This window comes from Gorilla gorilla, chromosome 16 (genome assembly GCF_029281585.2).
Source record: "Gorilla gorilla gorilla isolate KB3781 chromosome 16, NHGRI_mGorGor1-v2.1_pri, whole genome shotgun sequence".
NCBI classification, from domain to species: domain Eukaryota; kingdom Metazoa; phylum Chordata; class Mammalia; order Primates; family Hominidae; genus Gorilla; species Gorilla gorilla.
The window spans coordinates 79,699,143-79,716,461 of NC_073240.2; the positions used below are offsets into that span (position 1 = coordinate 79,699,143).

The 17,319-nt window shown below is 52.6% G+C and overlaps 1 protein-coding gene and 1 long non-coding RNA gene across 3 annotated transcripts in view; one reads left to right on the plus strand and one right to left on the minus strand.

Moving 5' to 3' along the window:
• The window catches only part of ADAMTS7 (ADAM metallopeptidase with thrombospondin type 1 motif 7), a 53,121-nt gene extending 39,066 nt beyond the window's left edge, over positions 1–14,055 (minus strand). Inside the window, exons 1-3 of one of the 2 annotated variants that reach the window (XM_031002408.3) lie at positions 13,641–14,055; positions 2,735–3,090; positions 480–645 (exon numbers count right to left, since the gene is read on the minus strand). In XM_031002408.3, the coding sequence (XP_030858268.1) occupies positions 480–645; positions 2,735–3,090; positions 13,641–13,740 (622 nt within the window). In that variant the 5' untranslated portion in view covers positions 13,741–14,055. The remainder of the gene's footprint in view (positions 1–479; positions 646–2,734; positions 3,091–13,640) is intronic. The other variant, XM_055363937.2, reaches the window with a different exon arrangement.
• Positions 12,694–17,319, plus strand: part of LOC129527161 (uncharacterized) — a 38,331-nt gene continuing 33,705 nt past the window's right edge. Inside the window, exon 1 of the long non-coding RNA XR_008672119.2 lies at positions 12,694–13,561. This is a non-coding gene — a long non-coding RNA (uncharacterized lncRNA). The remainder of the gene's footprint in view (positions 13,562–17,319) is intronic.

Here is a 17,319-nt window from a genome sequence, read left to right on the forward strand (position 1 = left end):
TGCTGCTCTGCAGAGGAGGCACTGGGTACCACACTCCAGGTCCCAATAATAGAGGTTAGTTATTCTAGGGTGGGAGCAGGGTGGTGGTGGGAGGGAAGTTCCTGGCTAGTGGCCCTGTTGGAGCTGGGCACAGCTCACCCGGCCTGGGCACTGGAGGAAGAACGGCTGGCAGAGCCAGGTACCATAGGCTGTTGGCGGGGAGGGAGCAGAGGGAGGCTGAGCCCCAACGTGGGAGAAGTAGGTGAGATGGAGCGAGGAAGGTCAGTCTAGGGGATTGACTGGGGCAGGCCTGAAAGGCAGAGGACACAGTCTTGTGGCACAATTAAGGGCACAGGCTATGGTAATGTATCCATCTGTCTGTCTGTGTCATCTGGTCTAAGGGGCACTGGGCATGGGGATGTTAAGGGGGGCTTCTAGAAAGGCCCCTTCATGTCCCCAGGCCCAGCACCCACCCGAGAACTGGGAGCAGAAGAGCATACCTTGCACTCCACAGGTGCTTGGAGCACTGGAATCACCCCGCTGTGCCAGCCTCTCCGGGGCCTGACGCTTGTACACCACATGGGGCTGGGCGTGGCCAGGCCGGGCCGGGGCACTGTCCAGGGGCTCAATGAAGTAGTCCTCGTTGGAGAGCTGGAACACACCTTTCTGGGGAAGAAGCACCAGGGTCACACAGGGAGGGCTGGCCCTCAGCTGCTCTTCTTGCACGTCCCAGAGGCCCGTCCTGCTCAGCTGAGCCCCCACTGCCCACACCACCTGTGACTGCCCGCGGACACACTGCACTTTCCTCTCGCTGGGCCTTTGCTCACTCTGTAGCCTCCATCTGGAAAGCCCTTCTCTGCCATTTCACACACAGCCAAACCTTCAAAGCGGAGCTCAGAAGCCTCCGCCCCTGGGGATGCTGCCCCACACACCCACCCCATTAGGAGAGGGAAATTTGTCTGCATCCAAATCTGACAAAACGGTGTCTTAGTCCCAGACAGCCATCCTGAGCGGGGCAGCTTGTGCCCAGGCCTCCAGGCTATTCTCCATCTCCTCTGCATGCCAGCCATTTTCAGCACTGTGCTCCCTCCCAGCTGGCCAGGGCTTCTGACCTTCCCTCTATCTCCCCAAGGCAATGAATCACTCCAAAAGCATCCACAGCCACACCCGAGCAGAGGAGATGCCCATGGCCACCAGGACACCCTGTTCTCTGGGCCCAGGGCTGCCTAGAGAAGGGAAGCTGGCAGGAGTGTCTTGGACATGTCCGCCAGCATTCAGAGTCCAGGGAGGGGAGGGGCCCTGGGAAGCATCTTTGATGCCCACTACCTCCTGAGGAAGCTCAGGGCTCCAACAGGGAAGAAGGTTTTACGTCCCTCGGACTACCCCTCATAGGCACCAATTCTGCCCCTTGGGTCACACAGGACCAGGGGGCCTGGAGGGAGGGCTGGAGAGTGCATCAGCTCTTGGGTCTGGAGACCTGGGTATGAATGCGGAGTCCCCTCCTCCCGCCCACCACTCACTGAATGACTAGGTGACCCTGGGCAAGTTCCCCTCTGAGCCTGTTTCCTCATCTGTGAAATGGGAATGATGCCCCATGTGCACAGCTGCTGCACAGGCTCAACAAGATCAATTGTACATTAAGGGACAGGCACAGGCTCCATAAATGGGAATACTGTGCAGGGCAGATGGGCCTTCAAAGGTCCAGACGTTGTGCAGCTTGTGTTGTGGGCTGCCCTGTCATTAAGCCCTGTGCGGCCACAGCCCATGGTTTTTGCCTGAGCAATCTAAGCTGAGGGCCTCCTGGGAACAGTGGACGCTGAGAGTGTGCACACATCCCCTACTCCTCCCAAACCCCCACCCTCCAGAGCTAGGAGAGTGGGGCTGGTCACCTGAACACGAACAGAAAGGGGCCCTACTCTGCCTGGAGTGGAAGCTGCTCTAATCAGCACCCAATCAGGGAGCAATTAGGGCTGCAGGCAGTAGCCAGCACCACCCTTCAGCCAGGCGAAGCCAGGAAGCTGAGACCTGCTTTTCCTGGAGTTCTGATTCGAGCAGAGGGGCTGAAAGGGGTTCCTCACCACACCCTGCATAATGGCTACAGGGTGAGGGGTGGCTTTCCTGGAGAAAAGCAGCCTAAAGGGACCTGTGAAGGAACAGTCATAACTGATGCCCCAAGGAAGAGAAGTCAACTGCTTTTTCAGTTACTTAGTCCAGTCAAACGGAGGTTCTCAAAATGGGATCTCTGGACCTGCATCTTCAATATTACCTGAGATGTTTTCAGAAATCCAAGTGTTTGGGCGCTATCCCAGACCTATCCTGCAAAAATTCTGTTTAAACAGGGCCTGCAGGTGATTTGAGCTCATATTAAACTCTCTTTTTTTCTTTTCTTTTTTTTTTTTTTTTTTTTTTTTTTTGAGAGTGCCTGGGGTCTCGCTGTGTCACCAGCTAAGCGCAATCACCACACCCTACATCCTTGAATTCCTGGGCTCAAGTGACCCTTTCGCCTCAGCCTCCCAAATAGCTGGGACTACAGGTGCACCACCACCCGGCTTTCACATTAAACTTTGAGAACTGTTGTCCTAGAGATCAACGAGGCCTGCGTTGTCACTCCCACTTTACAGGCGTGAATACCGAGGTTGGCAGAGAAAAAGTGCACTGGGCAAAGCCACCAGACAAGTGCGTGGCAAGGCTAGAGCCAATCTCCACATCCCACCACCCGAGACTGCCCCAAGTAAACATGTCCCAGCGCACTCACCAGGCCGTCGCAGGCGCTGATGGCCGCCAGGCCACCCTCGAGCTCAGGGTCCTGCACCTCGCCAAGCAGGTGGCAGGCCAGGGTGTGGGCCCGGATGTGCGCACGGCCCAGGCCGCCGCGCCGCCGCGTCTCGCTCACAAAGCCGGGCGCCAGCAGGTGCTGATTGGCGGTCAGGTTGAAGCGCAGCTCGCGCCCGCGGTATTGTAGCTCGTAGAAGGCGGGCGCGTCTCGGCGCACAGATACATCCCGCTTGCGCAGTGCGCGAGGCCACAGCTCGTAGGACAGGAAGGAGCCCCCCGCGTCGACTCGAACCGGGTGCACGATGTCCAGTGCCGCCCGGCCCTCGGTTGCACGTCCTGCAGGGACAGAACCACAAACGCCTAGGCCCAGAGCAGACCCGGGTCCTTGCTGGTGGCCGGGGACCAGAAGGGAGCGGCCAAGAGGGGGCTGCTGGAGTCAGAGTATCTGGATTCAAATCCTCGCCGGGCTATCTACTAACTCTGCTATTTCATCTTTCCGTGCCTCAGTTTCTCCATCTGGATCGTTGCAGTAACTTCTTTTGTTGTTGTTGTTGTTTGTGTTTTTGGTTTTTTGTTTGTTTGTTTTGAGACAGTCTCGCTCTGTCGCCCAGGCTGGAGTGCGTGGCGCGATCTCGGCTCACTGCAACCTCCGCCTCCTGGGTTCAAGCGATTCTCCCGCCTCAGGAGTAGCTGGGACTACAGGCACACGCGACCACGCCCAGCTATTTTTTTGTATTTTTAGCAGACACAGGATTTCACCATGTTGGCCAGGCTGGTCTCAAACTCCTGAACTCAGGTGATACGCTCGCCTCGGCCTCCCAAAGTGCTGCAATTACAGGCGTCAGCCACTGCGCCCGGCCTGGATTGCTGCGGTAACTTCTTAACAGGTCTCTCTGTTTTCACTATTCCCTACCCCAGGTGCCCCTCCCCTCGTGTTTTCACCAAGGGAAAGCAGCCAGAAAGATTCATTCAAAACCAGCGCGATCATCGTCTTACTCTGCTCAAAATCCTGCAATGGCGCCCATCTCACTCAGAGCAAAAGACAAAGTTCTGGCCTGTATGAGGCCCTAGGCAAGGTGACCTCTCCAATCTCATGTCCAGCTACACAGCCTTAGTTCCCTCCACTCCACCCACTGGCCTCCTTGCAGTTCCTCCACAGGCCAGACGTGCTCCTGCTTCAGGATTTTGCATTGCTGTTTCCTACACCTGGAACACTCTTCTCTCTGTTTTCCACGTGGCTAAACCATTCACTTTTGGGTTGTTGTTCAAATGTCTCCTTCTCAATGAGGCCTCCTCTAACGACTTTATTTTAAAATTGCAACTCCCTAGCTCTCCCTATCCCCCTTCCTTGCTTTATTTTTCCCCACAGCACTCCTGACATACCATATCACTTAGCATTTTCATTATTTTTTCTATTTATTTGTTTTCTCCCTTCCCTCCCAGTGTAGTCTAGGAAGGCAAGAATCTATATTCTTTGCCCCTGCTTTTTTTTTTGAAATGGGTTCTTGCTCTGTCACCCAGACAGGAGTGCAGGTGGGCAATCATAGCTCACTGCAGCCTCCAACTCCTGAGCTCGAGCCATCCTCCCATCTCAGCCTCCCAAGTGCTGGGACTACAGGTGGGTGCCACCACACTTGGCTAATTTTTTTTTATTTTTAATTTTTTTAATAGAGATGGGATCTCACTATGTTACCCAGGCTGGTCTCAAACAAACTCCTGGGCTCAAGCGATCCTTCTACCTCAGCCTCCCATAGTTCTGGGATTACAGGCGTGAGGCACCGAGGCTGGCCCTGGATAATTTTTTATTTTTTTTTTTGTAGAGATGGGAGTTTTGCTGTGTTGCCCAGGCTGGTCTCGAACTCCAGGTCTCAAGCGATCCTCCCACCTCAGCCTCCTAAATTGTTGGGATTACAGGTGTGAGCCACCACACTTGGCCCTTTATATTCTTTGTTGAAGATTTAAGTGTTAGAGGAAGTGTCCAGAACTTAGTCCTTTTTTGGTATTTATTGAATGACTCTGTAGAATGCAGATAACCACAGCACTTACAATCTCGATGCTGTCGTGAGGATTAAACCTGGTGGAGCTACTCCTTTTAGCAGTGCCTGAGCCACTGGTTGAATATGATGGCAATTATGATTGTTATGATTATTATTAGCCTGACGGATTTAAAAATGTGCTCTCAGATGCGTGAGCATTCTGCAAGTGTCTCCAGGCCTCCTGGATTGGGGAGACAGAGAAAGACCACCCCACTGGGGCTCCCTGGCCCCTAACCACCACTTCAACAGGGTAGCTCTGGTTTCTTTCTTTTACATGCAAGAATTCATTTAAAGAAAGGTTCCAGGGATGGAAAAAATTGGCAGACCTCTGCTCAGGCCTTTGCAGTTTAAAAACCCCTCTCTGTTGCTCTGTCCTCCTGGATTTCCTAGTAAGGCCTGGATTCTTATCCTTTTTTGCCACAAACCCCTTCTCCTCAGAACAATGTTTTGAAATGCATAAAATAAAATACACAGGAGTGGTTGGGCACGGTGGCTCATGCCTGTAATCCTAGCACTTTGGGAGGCCGAGGCAGGCAAATCACTTGAGCTCAGGAGTTTGATACCAGCCTGGCCAACACAGTGAAACCCCATCTCTACTAAACATGCAAAAATTAGCCAGGCTTGGTGGTGCCTGCCTGTAATCCCAGCTACTCAGGAGACTGAGGCAGGAGAATCACTTGAACCTGGGAGGTGGAGGTTGTAGTGAGCCGAGATCGCATCACTGCACTCCAGCCTGGGCGACAAGAGTGAGACCCTGCCACAAAAAAATAAATAAATAAAATAAAACATACAAGAGTACCAAGGAAATTGATTAGATTGAAATACAGTTATCAAAATAATTTAAGGCCAGGCATAGTCATTCATACCTGTAATCCCAGAACTTTGGGAGAATGAGATGGGAGGATCACTTGAGCCTAGGAGTTCAAGACCAACTGGGCAACATAATGGGAACTTGTCACTACAAAAAAAAAAAAAAATTAGCCAGGCAAGGTGGTGCACACCTATAGTCCCAGCTACTTGGAATGCTGAGGTGGGAGGCTCTCTTGAGCCCAGGAGGTCGAGGCTGCAGTGAGTCATGATGGCGCCACTGCACTCCAGCCTAGGTGATAGAGACATTATCTCAAAAACAAAACATAACAAAACAAAAAATAATTTAAAAAGTAGGGTGTGGAATTATACTTTAAACAAGATTTTGTGGCAAATTTAACAACTATGGTCTTTTTTTTTTTTTGAGACAGAGTCTCTCTCTGTCACCCAGGGTGTAGTGCAGTAGCTCAATCTTGGCTCACTGCAACCTCTGCCTCCCAGGTTCAAGCAATTCTTGTCTCTTAGCCTTTCAAGTAGCTGGGACTACAGGTGCATGCCACCACTCCCAGCGAGTTCTTGTATTTTTAGTAGAGACGGGGTTTTGCCATGTTGGCAAGGCTGGTCTTGAACTCCTGGCCTCTAGTGATCCACTCACCTCAGCCTCCAAAAGTGCTAGGATTACAGGCATGAGCCACTGTGCCTGGCAACTATGGATATTTTGAAGTAGTGATGAACGTAAACCTTATTTCAAGATACGTGCAACAACTGTAATGAGATAGAAAAATATTTGGTTTGCTGTATTGGTAACAAAACCACAGGTGCTGCTGGGATTTGCTAATAATATTCATAATTGAGGGAAATGCTAAATTTCGTTGAGAGATTACAAAAAGTAAATATGTAATATTTTCCCATTCAAGTTCATGGATGCCCTCAGTTCACAGTCCCTTAGGCTGTGGACCCCAGGTTAGGACACCTGCAGTAAGGTGTCCAGACTGCTTCCTAGGTGAGACAGCAAAGGGAGGCTCAGAGAGGTGGAGAGACTGGCCTAGAGCCACACAGTAACAGTGAGAGTGGCAGTGCTGAGACTGGGACTCAAGTCCCCCAAATGGTTTCAGTCTCTTCAGTAACATTGCTCTATATTCTCAACAGTCCATCCCTTACTGGGCCTCAGTTTCCCCATCGTTAATGTGAAAGAGTTGAATTAGATCACGTTTCTCAAATCTCTTTGGCCACCAGGTCTAGTCTCAAGAGAAATCTCATGTGCCGGGGGTGGGGGAGCCCTGGCATCCATGCTTTCCCCCCTCTTTTCCCTCTCTGCAGTTCCCAGGCTCTAAAGAGCACAGTTAGGGAACTTGGCAATCTGGAGTTTCTCGATTGGATTTATACCCAGCTCCCAGGATCCTGGCTGTTCACGACAATAGACTCTTCAGGCTCGCATGAATGCCTGAGTGCCCTGCTGACATCCCACCAGGGTTCCTTCTGCTGCTGCCCAGCCCGAAGCTCCATCCCAGCAGGCTGTGGAAACCAAACTTGCCCTCCAGTCTGTCCTCTGCCAAACTGCACGTAGAGTGCCCTGCACATGCCAGTGCTGTGCCCCTGCTGAGAGCATCTCCCTCTGCTCACAACCGCCACAGCAATGCCAGCCTCAAAGAGCTTTCTCTGAGAGTCAAGAGACTGGGTAGGCTGGGGCAACGTGCTGTGTGGCTCTGAGCTAATCTTCCCCATCATTGAGCTTCAGCGGGCCACTAGTGCAAGGATTTTCCAGACCTCACAGATGAATTTCTTAAAAAAAATTCCCAGGCCCCATCCCAGACTCACTAAATCAGCATTTCCAGGAAACTAGGACTAGGGACTAGGAAGCTATGTTTTTACCAAGAGCCTCCGGGAACTGTGATCCTCAGGAAAGTTAGGAAATCCCCCACTGGGAGTGAACCTGGCTGGTCATCAGCAGTACCTGGAGAGCTCTGAAAAACTGCAGATGCCCAGGACCCAGCCCAGAGATTCTGGTTGCACAGATCCAGGGCTCTGGGGGCCCTAGAATGTGTATTTTCTGTGTTTTTCTAGACCTTCCCAGGAATTCTGATCTAGCCAGTTCAGAGGCTGGCATTCAGAAGCCACCGGACTGGATGATTTAAGGCGACTTCTTGCTCTGACATCCTAATAAGGGCATATGGGACTACAACTCCTCAACCACAGCGTGCAGATTTGCTTGTGTTGATCAGTTATTGATTTTTTGGTTTGTTTTTGGCTGACACAAATATTGAAAAACGTTTTAGTCAATTGCCAATGTTTAAGAATCACATGATCTTGTACAAAAATCTCAATTTTCAGCTTTTCTTGAAAAGTCTTATCATCCATCCATGTCAGGCTTAAATTGCTCCCTGGCAGAAGTGGCTGGGGTGGAGCAGTGAGTTCCCTTTAGGAAGGGCCTATGCTCCCCGATCCTCAGTCCCCACCACTCCATATTCATTCCCAGTACTGTGGCTGCAAGTAGGCTCCCTTTCCCATCATGCTTGTGTTTCCTTTCACTCAGTAAAGAACGGAGTCTCTAACAAAAGTGAGAAAACAAGAGATAGGCCAAGAGGCCCCATGTTTCAGGAAAAATCTGTCTCCCTACCCACCTTGTTTGCTCATTTACGTTACCTGCCTAGTCCATGGCATTTGGTATGTGATCCTTGGCTACTAACTGTGAGGGGGCACTAGGTGCTCCAAAGTCCAGGAAAGTGGATAAGACACCATCCTTGCCTTCAAATGGAGAAATGGCCAGACGCAGTGCCTCACACCTGTAATTGCAGCATTTTGGAAGACCGAGGAGGGCAGATTGCTTGAGTTCAGGAGTTCGAGACCAGCCTGGGCAACATGGTGAAATCCCATCTCTACAAAAATACAAAAATTAGCCAGGCATGGTGGTGTATGCCTATAGTCTCAGCTACTCCGGAGGCTGAGGTGGGAGGATTACTTGAGCCTGGGAGGCGGAGGTTGCAGTGAGCAAAAATTGTACCACTGTACTCCAGCCTGGATGACAGAGCGAGACTCTGACTCCCCCCCCAAACACACACACACACACACACACACACACACACACACACACACACACAGAAAAATTGGTGCAGTAGACCCAAGACCCCCACTCTGGCACAGTGCTGACAAGGTCCAAGCAAGGGGAAAGGATGACACCTTATGGATGCATTGGAATGAAGAAAAGTTTCATCAAGGAGGATGCATTTGAGATGTCCCTTAACATATGTTAATTCAACAGTGAAGACAAGAAGGGCCTCACGGTGGTAGGGGCACTGTGTGGTAAACCCTCAGAGAAGTGGGGAAAAGCCAGAAGTAAGAAAGGGCAACAAGAAGTTTAATCTTGGTCCAGGCATGTGTTTTGTAAAATGGGAGGCAATGGAGGGACAAAATAATGCACTATAGAGCATGCGCTTTGAAAGTAACAAGACCCAGGGCAGGCCCAAGTGGGCCACTTAATAGTTATATAATCTGAGTCACTGCATATATCTGGGTTTGTTTCCTCATCTGCTTGGAGAATCCAGGCCAGAAAACGTAAGGAAGGGAGCCCAGGTCAAGGAGACGAAAATGACAGAGATAGGGAAGAACTGCTTCCCAGGTTCACTCCCAGTGGGAGATTTCCTAACTTTCCCAAGGATCACAGTTCGTGGAGGCTACAACTCCAAGGCTTGTTTTTGTTTTGTTTTGTTTATGTTTTTGTTTTTTTGAGAGAGAGTTTCGTTCTTGTCCCCCAGGCTGGAGTACAATTGCATGATCTTGGCTCACTGCAACCTCCGGCTGCTGGGTTCAAGCAATTCTCCTGCCTCAGCCTCCCAAGTAGCTGTAATTACAGGTGCAAGCCACCATGCCCAACTAATTTTTGTATTTTTAGTAGAGGTGGAGTTTCGCCATGTTGGCCAGGCTGGTCTCGAACTCCTGACCTCAGGTGATCCACCCACCTCAGCCTCCCAAAGTACTGGGATTACAGGCATGGGCCACCATGCCCACCCTCCAAGACTTGTTTTAAGTGAGTATTAACGTTGGTTCCCAGGGCAAGGACAATCCCAGCCAAGGCAGCTAAAGATGAGCTGAAGGTCAGGGGGGCACTGATGCCAACCAGCTCTAAAATTCTCAACTGGAGGAGCTACATGACACTCTTTTAGGCAAGTTTTGTCCTCAAATGCATGTGGTTGGGGGATGGAAGCAGGTATGTAACTGAGGAATCAACCACTGGGGAGAAAAGGCCCCAAAAGCTTAAAAAAAATAAAGTATCTCTGGGGAAGAACCCATGCCCCAGCGGATGTACAGTCCTGTTGAGAATACCTGCTGTAGATCCTGGGCAAATATTGCAAGACAGAAATTCCAGATGACTTACAAAGAAGCATCCTATTAAGTTCAAAAATGTGGACAGGGCTAAGTAGAGCTATGCCGCAGGTGAAAAGCATTCGGATTAGTGAGCTCTAGAGCCAGACAGGCTGTGTTTGAATCCCAGCTCTGCTACCCATATCTGTGAGACCATGGGTGAATTACTCAACCACTCAGAATCTCAGTTTCTCCATCTGTAAAATGGGGATGATAATAATTACAGCTGCTCTCTTTGGTTGTGTAAGAATTAAATGAGTTAGTATGTAAGTGCTTATAACAACAGCTGGCACATAGCAAATGTGAGCTAAGTTATGACTGAAAATTAGCAAGAGAACTTCTAAAGTATATTTACCTTTTTCTTTTAAAAACTTGTTGTTTTATCTGTTTGCCTAATGGCTTAAAAACAAACAAAACAAAACAAAACAAAAAACATGTTTTTATTTATTTATTTCTTTTTTTTTTCTGAGATCTCCCAGGCTGGAGTGCAGTGATGCGATCGTGGTTTACTGCAGCCTTGACCTCCTGGGCTCATGCAATCCTCCCACCTCAGCCTCCCAAGTAGCTGGGACTACAGGCGTGGACTACCAGGCCTGGATAATTTTTTAATTTTTTTGTAGAGATGGGGTCTCATTATGCTGCCCAGGCTGGTCTTGAATTTATGGGCTCAAACGATCTGCCTACCTTGGCCTCCCAAAATGCTGGAATTACAGGTATGAATCACTGTGTCCAGTCTAAAACATGTTTTTCAATCAACAATAAAAGAATAGACTTACAGGATGTTGCCACTTTTATTGCAATAATTTTTTTCTTGTTTTGTTCAGATTTTTTCTTTCTTTTTTTTTTTTTTTTGAGACAGTCTCACTGTGTCACCCAGGCTAGAATGCAGTGGTGCGATCTCGGCTCACCGCAACCTCTGCCTCCTGGGTTCAAGCAATTCTCATGCCTCAGCCTTCCGAGGAGCTGGGATTATAGGCATGCACCACCACGTCCAGCTAATTTTTGTATTTTAATAGAGACGGAGTTTCACCATGTTGGCCAGGCTGGTTTCAAACTCCTGGCCTCAAGTGATCCGCCAGCCTCAGCTTCCCAAAGTGCTGGGATTACAAGCATGAGCCACTGCACCCCGCCAGCATTACTTTTTTTTTTTATAGTGAACTTGTATTGTTTTTCCATTAAAATATTTTTAAAGAGTGTAGGGGTAAGTTTAAAAATAAGTAACTTTCACTGTAGCCTAGTTGACCTCAGTAGAGATGTTGGTGGCTGAAACTAGCACCACCCAGTGCCAGCAAGGAGTAATTGCAGGTTCCAGTCTCGACCGGTTATGTGCTTGCAACAAAGCTGAGCCTGCAGAGTTCAAGTGACAGTGGGATGGCAACAGGCACCATTCAAGAGGACTGCCAGAGATTCATGGCCAAATCTATTCTGCCAAGTCAGGAGGTCTGTTCTGATTGGACCAAGCTCCTGCCACATTGGGTGTTAAATACTTTTAGTATCTCCCCTGGGTGACAGAACTGTCACTTTGGAGCTTCTACCAAAGAAATGCCAAGATGGTGTTTACCCTCACCTCCCTATCAAGAACCTGAGTTACAATCCAGCCCTTCAAATGACCCACAGCTCATGCCAAGGAGGAAAAATAACTGGCAGGGTGGGGGGTAGTATGTGAATGCCCTCCTCTGTGAGTTCTAGTATGCACAGAAACACATGCACACAGGGCTCACATGTGCCATACAGCATGAGGAAGACACATGACTGGGCTCCAGCCTCAGAAACCCTAGCAGGTCCCTGGGTCAGTCACAAGTGGGGAAAAGGGATATATTTTCCTAAAAGTGAGCCCAGGATGAGCCCTTTGGTCTTAAAGAAGGTAACATTCAGTGGTAGGAGGTGCCCCAGGCTTAGGTCCTGGGCTTCAAAGAAAATGACAAACAGGCCAGCAGCCTCAGAGTCACCAATCCTGAGGGAGTGCAGAACAGGAAGGACCCCATGCTCTATACCTATGGGAACACTAGAGACAGACTCCACCCTTGGAGTGTTTGTGCCCAGATTAGGTTGGAGAGAGTGCCTGGCCTGCCTCCACCCTCAAACAGCAGGTCCAGGTCATCTGGGGAGTCCTGGGTCGGCCTGGCAGATTAATAAAAATAATGACCACTACATTGTAGTCACTGTGTCCTGCCTGAGCAACTGACATATTCAATATCTCATTTAATCCTCATAAGAATCCCACGAGGTTGACCGCACCCAACTCTTCCCACAGCTGCCAGGGGACCAGGACCCAAGTCCTGAGGGAAGCATTTTCCTGCTCTCTCATTCCCATCGCCCGGTTCATCCTCCTCAGCCCCCAGCTCTGGACAGTGGAAAACACAAGCCTCATTCAGGAAGCTCAGGAGTCCAACCCCACAGGTCGCTCTACTCTGAGCCTGTTTGCTGATCCATAAAAGGACTTTCCACCACTTGCTTTGCACGGTTGTTGTGGAGATGATGAGAAATAAGAACGCGTCAGGCTGGCACACAGTAGGTGCTCATTAAATGTTCGCTCCCTCTGCGCTCTGCGCATGGCTGCTAGACCAAATCTTTCCAAAACACTGCTTTCATCAGCTGCTCCCCTCAACGGCTTCCCAAACCTCTAAGATCAAGAGTCAATGTCCCCATCCTTCCCGCCCAGACTACTTTCTCGTCACAATCCCTCCAGCAACCCTAATCCAGTCCCCCAACTGATGCTCCCCAGGGGAGGGCCCCACTCCCTCCACGCCCTTCCAGCTTATCCAGAATCCATCCATCCTTCCAGTCTCTCCAACCTCATGCCCCTCCTCTCCTACAAAGCCTGCCGGTCGGCTCTATTGCAGGACTCTCCCCACTATCCACCGGCTCCCCTGACTGGGAGCTCCCTGAGCACCGGGCCTGGGGTCTCCTACATCCTCGGTTACTGAATTCCCAGGCCGGCTGCGTCGGACGCGCCAGCAGCGCGGCCGCCCGGCAGGTCGCCGCCAAACAAGAGTCTGGACGCAGGCCAGAGGCTCGTCGGAGGCCGGCCCGGCGGGGCGGGGAGAGTTAACCCACGGCCGGGAAAAGAAGCTCCTGCTCCCCGCTCCACTCCCGGCGTCTTCACACTTGGGGAAGAGAGAGGCAGGAAGTGCAAGGACCGCGCAAGACCCGGCCCCCCGAGCCGCCAGGGGCCGCGCCAGCAGCCCAGATGCGGTGGGCGGGAGCTGGGGGGGCGGCGGGGTGCCGCGAAGACCTGCGACCTGGCGCCCTCGCCGGCTGTGTCCCGGCCAGCCCGCTTTCCAGGCGAGCCCCGCTAAGGAGTGTGAGAAACCAAATCCTCAGTGGGTAAACCGCGCTCCGTCCAGCCCACTCGGACGAGAGCTCTCCCGGGAGCGAGGCGCGTTGCTGCACCAGAGGTGGGGAAACCGGAGCCCGAAGAGCGGAAGGGGCTTATTCTAGGCGACAGGCAGTGTCAGTAACTGAATCAGGGGCCGAAGAAGTTTCCCCAGAAGCGCGGCTTCGCTCCCGGCCCGGCCCGACCCCGACTACTGTCCCCTAATACCCGGGGAGCGGAAGACGCGACCAACTCCAGGCACAGCGGAGCCGGCGCGGGGTCCACAAAGGTGAGGACGGACAAAACCGAGACTGGGGGAGCAGGAAGGGGTGGCAGGGCCGGCTGGCCGGGGAGGGGCGGACACCCACCTGGTGCGGGTCCGGGGGCGCCGGGAGCCAGAGCGCAGAGGAGCACGAGGAGGGGGCGCAGCAAAGGCGCGGGGCTGCCGGGACTGGGGCCGCCGGGCATGGCAGGAACCGGGCGGCCGCCGGGTGACCCCGCGCGCACGCTCTCGTCCGTCCCGTCCGGTCGCTGCCTGGTCCCAGGTCCGGCTCAGGACATGCCCGGCCGGCGTGCAGCTCCCGGCGACCCGGCCCCGACTCCGTTCGGCTGCGCTCGGTCCGCGGGCAACAAAGGCTGCAGGGCCCGCCCCCTTGGCCGCTGCAGAGGCAAAGAAAAGACAAGAGAGCGAGAAGGAGAGAAAGAAAGAAAGAAAGGGAGGGAGGGTGAGGGAGGGCGGCTGCCGGTCCCCGCCCCTCCCCTCGGACTCCTTCCCCCGCCCCTGGCCCCGCCCCGCCCCGGCCGGCCCCGGCCTCATCGGCCCCGCAGGCCGCGCTCGCCTCAACGGCTAGACGGCCCGGCGCAGGCAGCGCCCCGCAACGGATGTCCGCCCCCCTCGCCCCCCTGTCCCGAGCGCCCCCTGCCGGCGGAGCCCGGCCAGGCCTTCCCGACCCCGGCCGGTTGAGGCCCCCCGGAAAGAATCTGGAATTTCCAGAATTAATGTGTTGTCCCTAAATTGGGCTCCACGAGGTGCCCTTCGCTGTGTGCCCCACGCCAAGCAGGGCAGCCCCTCAAAAGGGGACACGGTAGGCCTCCCGAGGGCCACACCGGGGGCCCTGCTTCAAAGCTATCTGCGGAGACAGGCCTGGGCCCTCCCTAGACAGACAGCGGTTGCCCGCGCGAGGTGGGGCCCCGCAGTTGCTCGTCTCCTGACTCCTCTCCTAGTGCGTTTGCTTGAAGCAGAGCCAGAGTTGAGCCCACAGGCGGGGGACCGCGGCTTCGCCCAGGCCAGCGCCCACAGACTTTCAGCAGGGGCTCCCGGGGAGCCTGGAGGCCGGCCAACCCCAGCCTCACATCCCAGGCCAGCCTCCGCCTCCAACACCGGCCGTCTGTCCTTCGTGGCCCCAGCCCTGCCTCTGGCTTCCGGCTCCCCTTCCCCCTGTGCTCCCAGGAGCTTCCTTTCTCCCTTCTGCCGTCACTAAACATGGTCCTGTACCGAGGACGCCCGTCTTGTCCTCGGAGCGGTTGCGGTCAGCTTTCTCCCCTTGGTTAGTCTTTGTGTGCCCCCTGCCCTCTGAGGCCCGCACACCTCCTCATTGTCCAATCTCCTGGGCCCTTTCATTCAATTCCTGGAAGCTCACTTCTGGCTTCCTCTCCACCCTCAACCTGTCTGTCCTCTAGGGAATTTGTGTAGCACAGGGTCACCTACTTCCTCCATCTCATCTCCAGTGACCTTCCACTCCACCTCAGCCATCAGGTCTCAGGGCCACAGCCTGGGCTGTGTCATCCCTCAGAACTGCTCCATCTTGGAAATCCGAAGCTCAGGTGCCCCCCCGTCAGACCCGACTCTGCAGTCCTTTCTACCTTCACAATCCCGCTATGTATTGCTCTTCCTCCAGTCCCTTGATACCTTCCTCTTCGCCCCACCTACCAGCCCCTCATGGCTTCACCTACTTCCCTCCCAGCTACATCCACTGCTTGACTCCTGGCCCCTACCCAACCACCTTCCATTTCTTCCCCACTGCTTACACCAGCTGGTCTTGCTGCTCAGTGACAGGGACAATTCAGACCACCACATCCTACCATGCACACTGCATACAATGAGCCTTTGTAGCTGGCACCCACTCACTTCTCCCTCCATCTGGATACAGTGAAACAGGTGCCCTTTAGCAGTCAGAGACAATGCTTCCACCAGGGCTCTGTCGCTCCCTCCCCTCCTGTCTCCTCAAAGGTCCTGCTCCAGGTGTCCCCCGCTTTCCTTGGTCTCCTTGGGTTGGTGACCGTCAGTCTAAAAACATTCTTGTCTTCCTCCTATTAAAGATGCTGATAATAGCTGGGTATAGTGGCACGGGCCTATAGTCCCAGTGATACTCAGGAGGCTGAGGAGGGAGGATTACTTGAACCCAGAAGTTCCAGGCCAATCTGGGAGACATACTGAGACACTGTCTCTAGGGAAAAACAAACAAAAAACAGGCAAGGTGCCTCACACCTATAATCCCAACACTTTGGGAGGCCGAGGTGGGAGGGTCACTTGAGCCCCGAGTTTGGGACCAGCCTGGGCAACATAGTGAAACACTGTCTCTACAAAAAAATTAAAAATTAGCCCAGCATGGTGGCATATGCCTGTGATCCCAGCTATTTGGGGGGCTGAGGTAGGAGGATCACTTGAGTCCAGGAGATTGAGGCTGGGCCAGGCCTGGCCCCACCAATGAGCAGTAGCCAAGATCACGCCACTGCATTCCAGCCTGTGCAACAAAGTGAGGCCCTGTCTCAAAAAAAACAAAAAAAAGTACTGATAATACCCCTCCATGGACTGGGTGTCCCCTCTAGTTCCCACCCCACATATCTGCTCCCTGTCTTAGTCAAACTCCTCCCTCAAGGTTGTCTAGATTCCCCCTTTTCCCATTTGTACCTCAGGCTAAGCCTCTTGTCCCCCCATCTTGGTGTCAAAGCCAAATTCCTTCTCCACCTTGACCTGCACAGTGCATTCTAGAGATATCCTCCCTGTTCACATACCTCCACTCTGCCCTCATCACCTGGCACATCTCTTCTTCACTCCATAAGATCAAGTATGCACTGCAGACCCAGGGCACTGGGGACACAGCTGTGAACAGATGGATAAGGTCTCTGTTCCCTGGAGCTCCCACTCTGGAGGAGGCCATGGACAGCAAGCAAATAGACAGATGGATAAACAATTCAGACCACCATATAAACAAGACCAGCTACAGAGAGGTGCTTTGAAGAAAATAAAACCGGAAGTGACTAGAGAGTCTACTTTCCATGGGGTGGTCAGGGAAGGCCTTCCTAAAAAGGTGACATTTAAGCTGTGATACCAGAATGACAAAAAGGAGCCAGTCATGTGAAGGTGAAAGGAAGAAGATGTGAGCCAGGCATGGGATGCATGCCTGTTGTCCTACCTGCTCAGGAGAATGTGGAGGGAGGATCCCTTGAACCCAGGAGATCGAGGCTGCAGTGAGCTCTGATTGCACCACTGCACTCCAGCCTAGGCGAGAGAATGAGAGACCCTGTCTCTAGAAATAAAAATAAATCTTAAAAAGCTGGACACTGGTCAGGTGCAGTGGCTCACACCTGTAATCCCAGCACTTTGGGAGGCCGAGGATGGCGGATCACTTGAGGTCAGGAGTTCGAGACCAACCTGGCCAACATGGTGAAACCCCTCCTCTAATAAAAATACAAAAAAAATTAGCTGGGTGTTGTGGCGGACAGATGCCTGTAATCCCAGCTACTCAGGAGGCTGAGGCAGGAGAATTGCTTGAACCTGGGAGGCAGAGTTTGCTCTGAGCCGAGATCCTGCCACTGTACTCCAGCCAGCGACAGAGCGAGACTCAGTCTCAAAAAATAAAAAATAAATAAAAGATGGGCATAAACTTGATGTCCCTGAGACTTGTCCTTTCAGACCTAGGCTGTACGTCACCCCTTCCAGAACGTCCCCCCTGACCTCTTAGGTTCCCCAGAGCACCCTTTGCTATCCCCGTTGACAGCTCACTAGACTGCTATTGTCTGGTTATGGGTCTGTCAACCCCGACA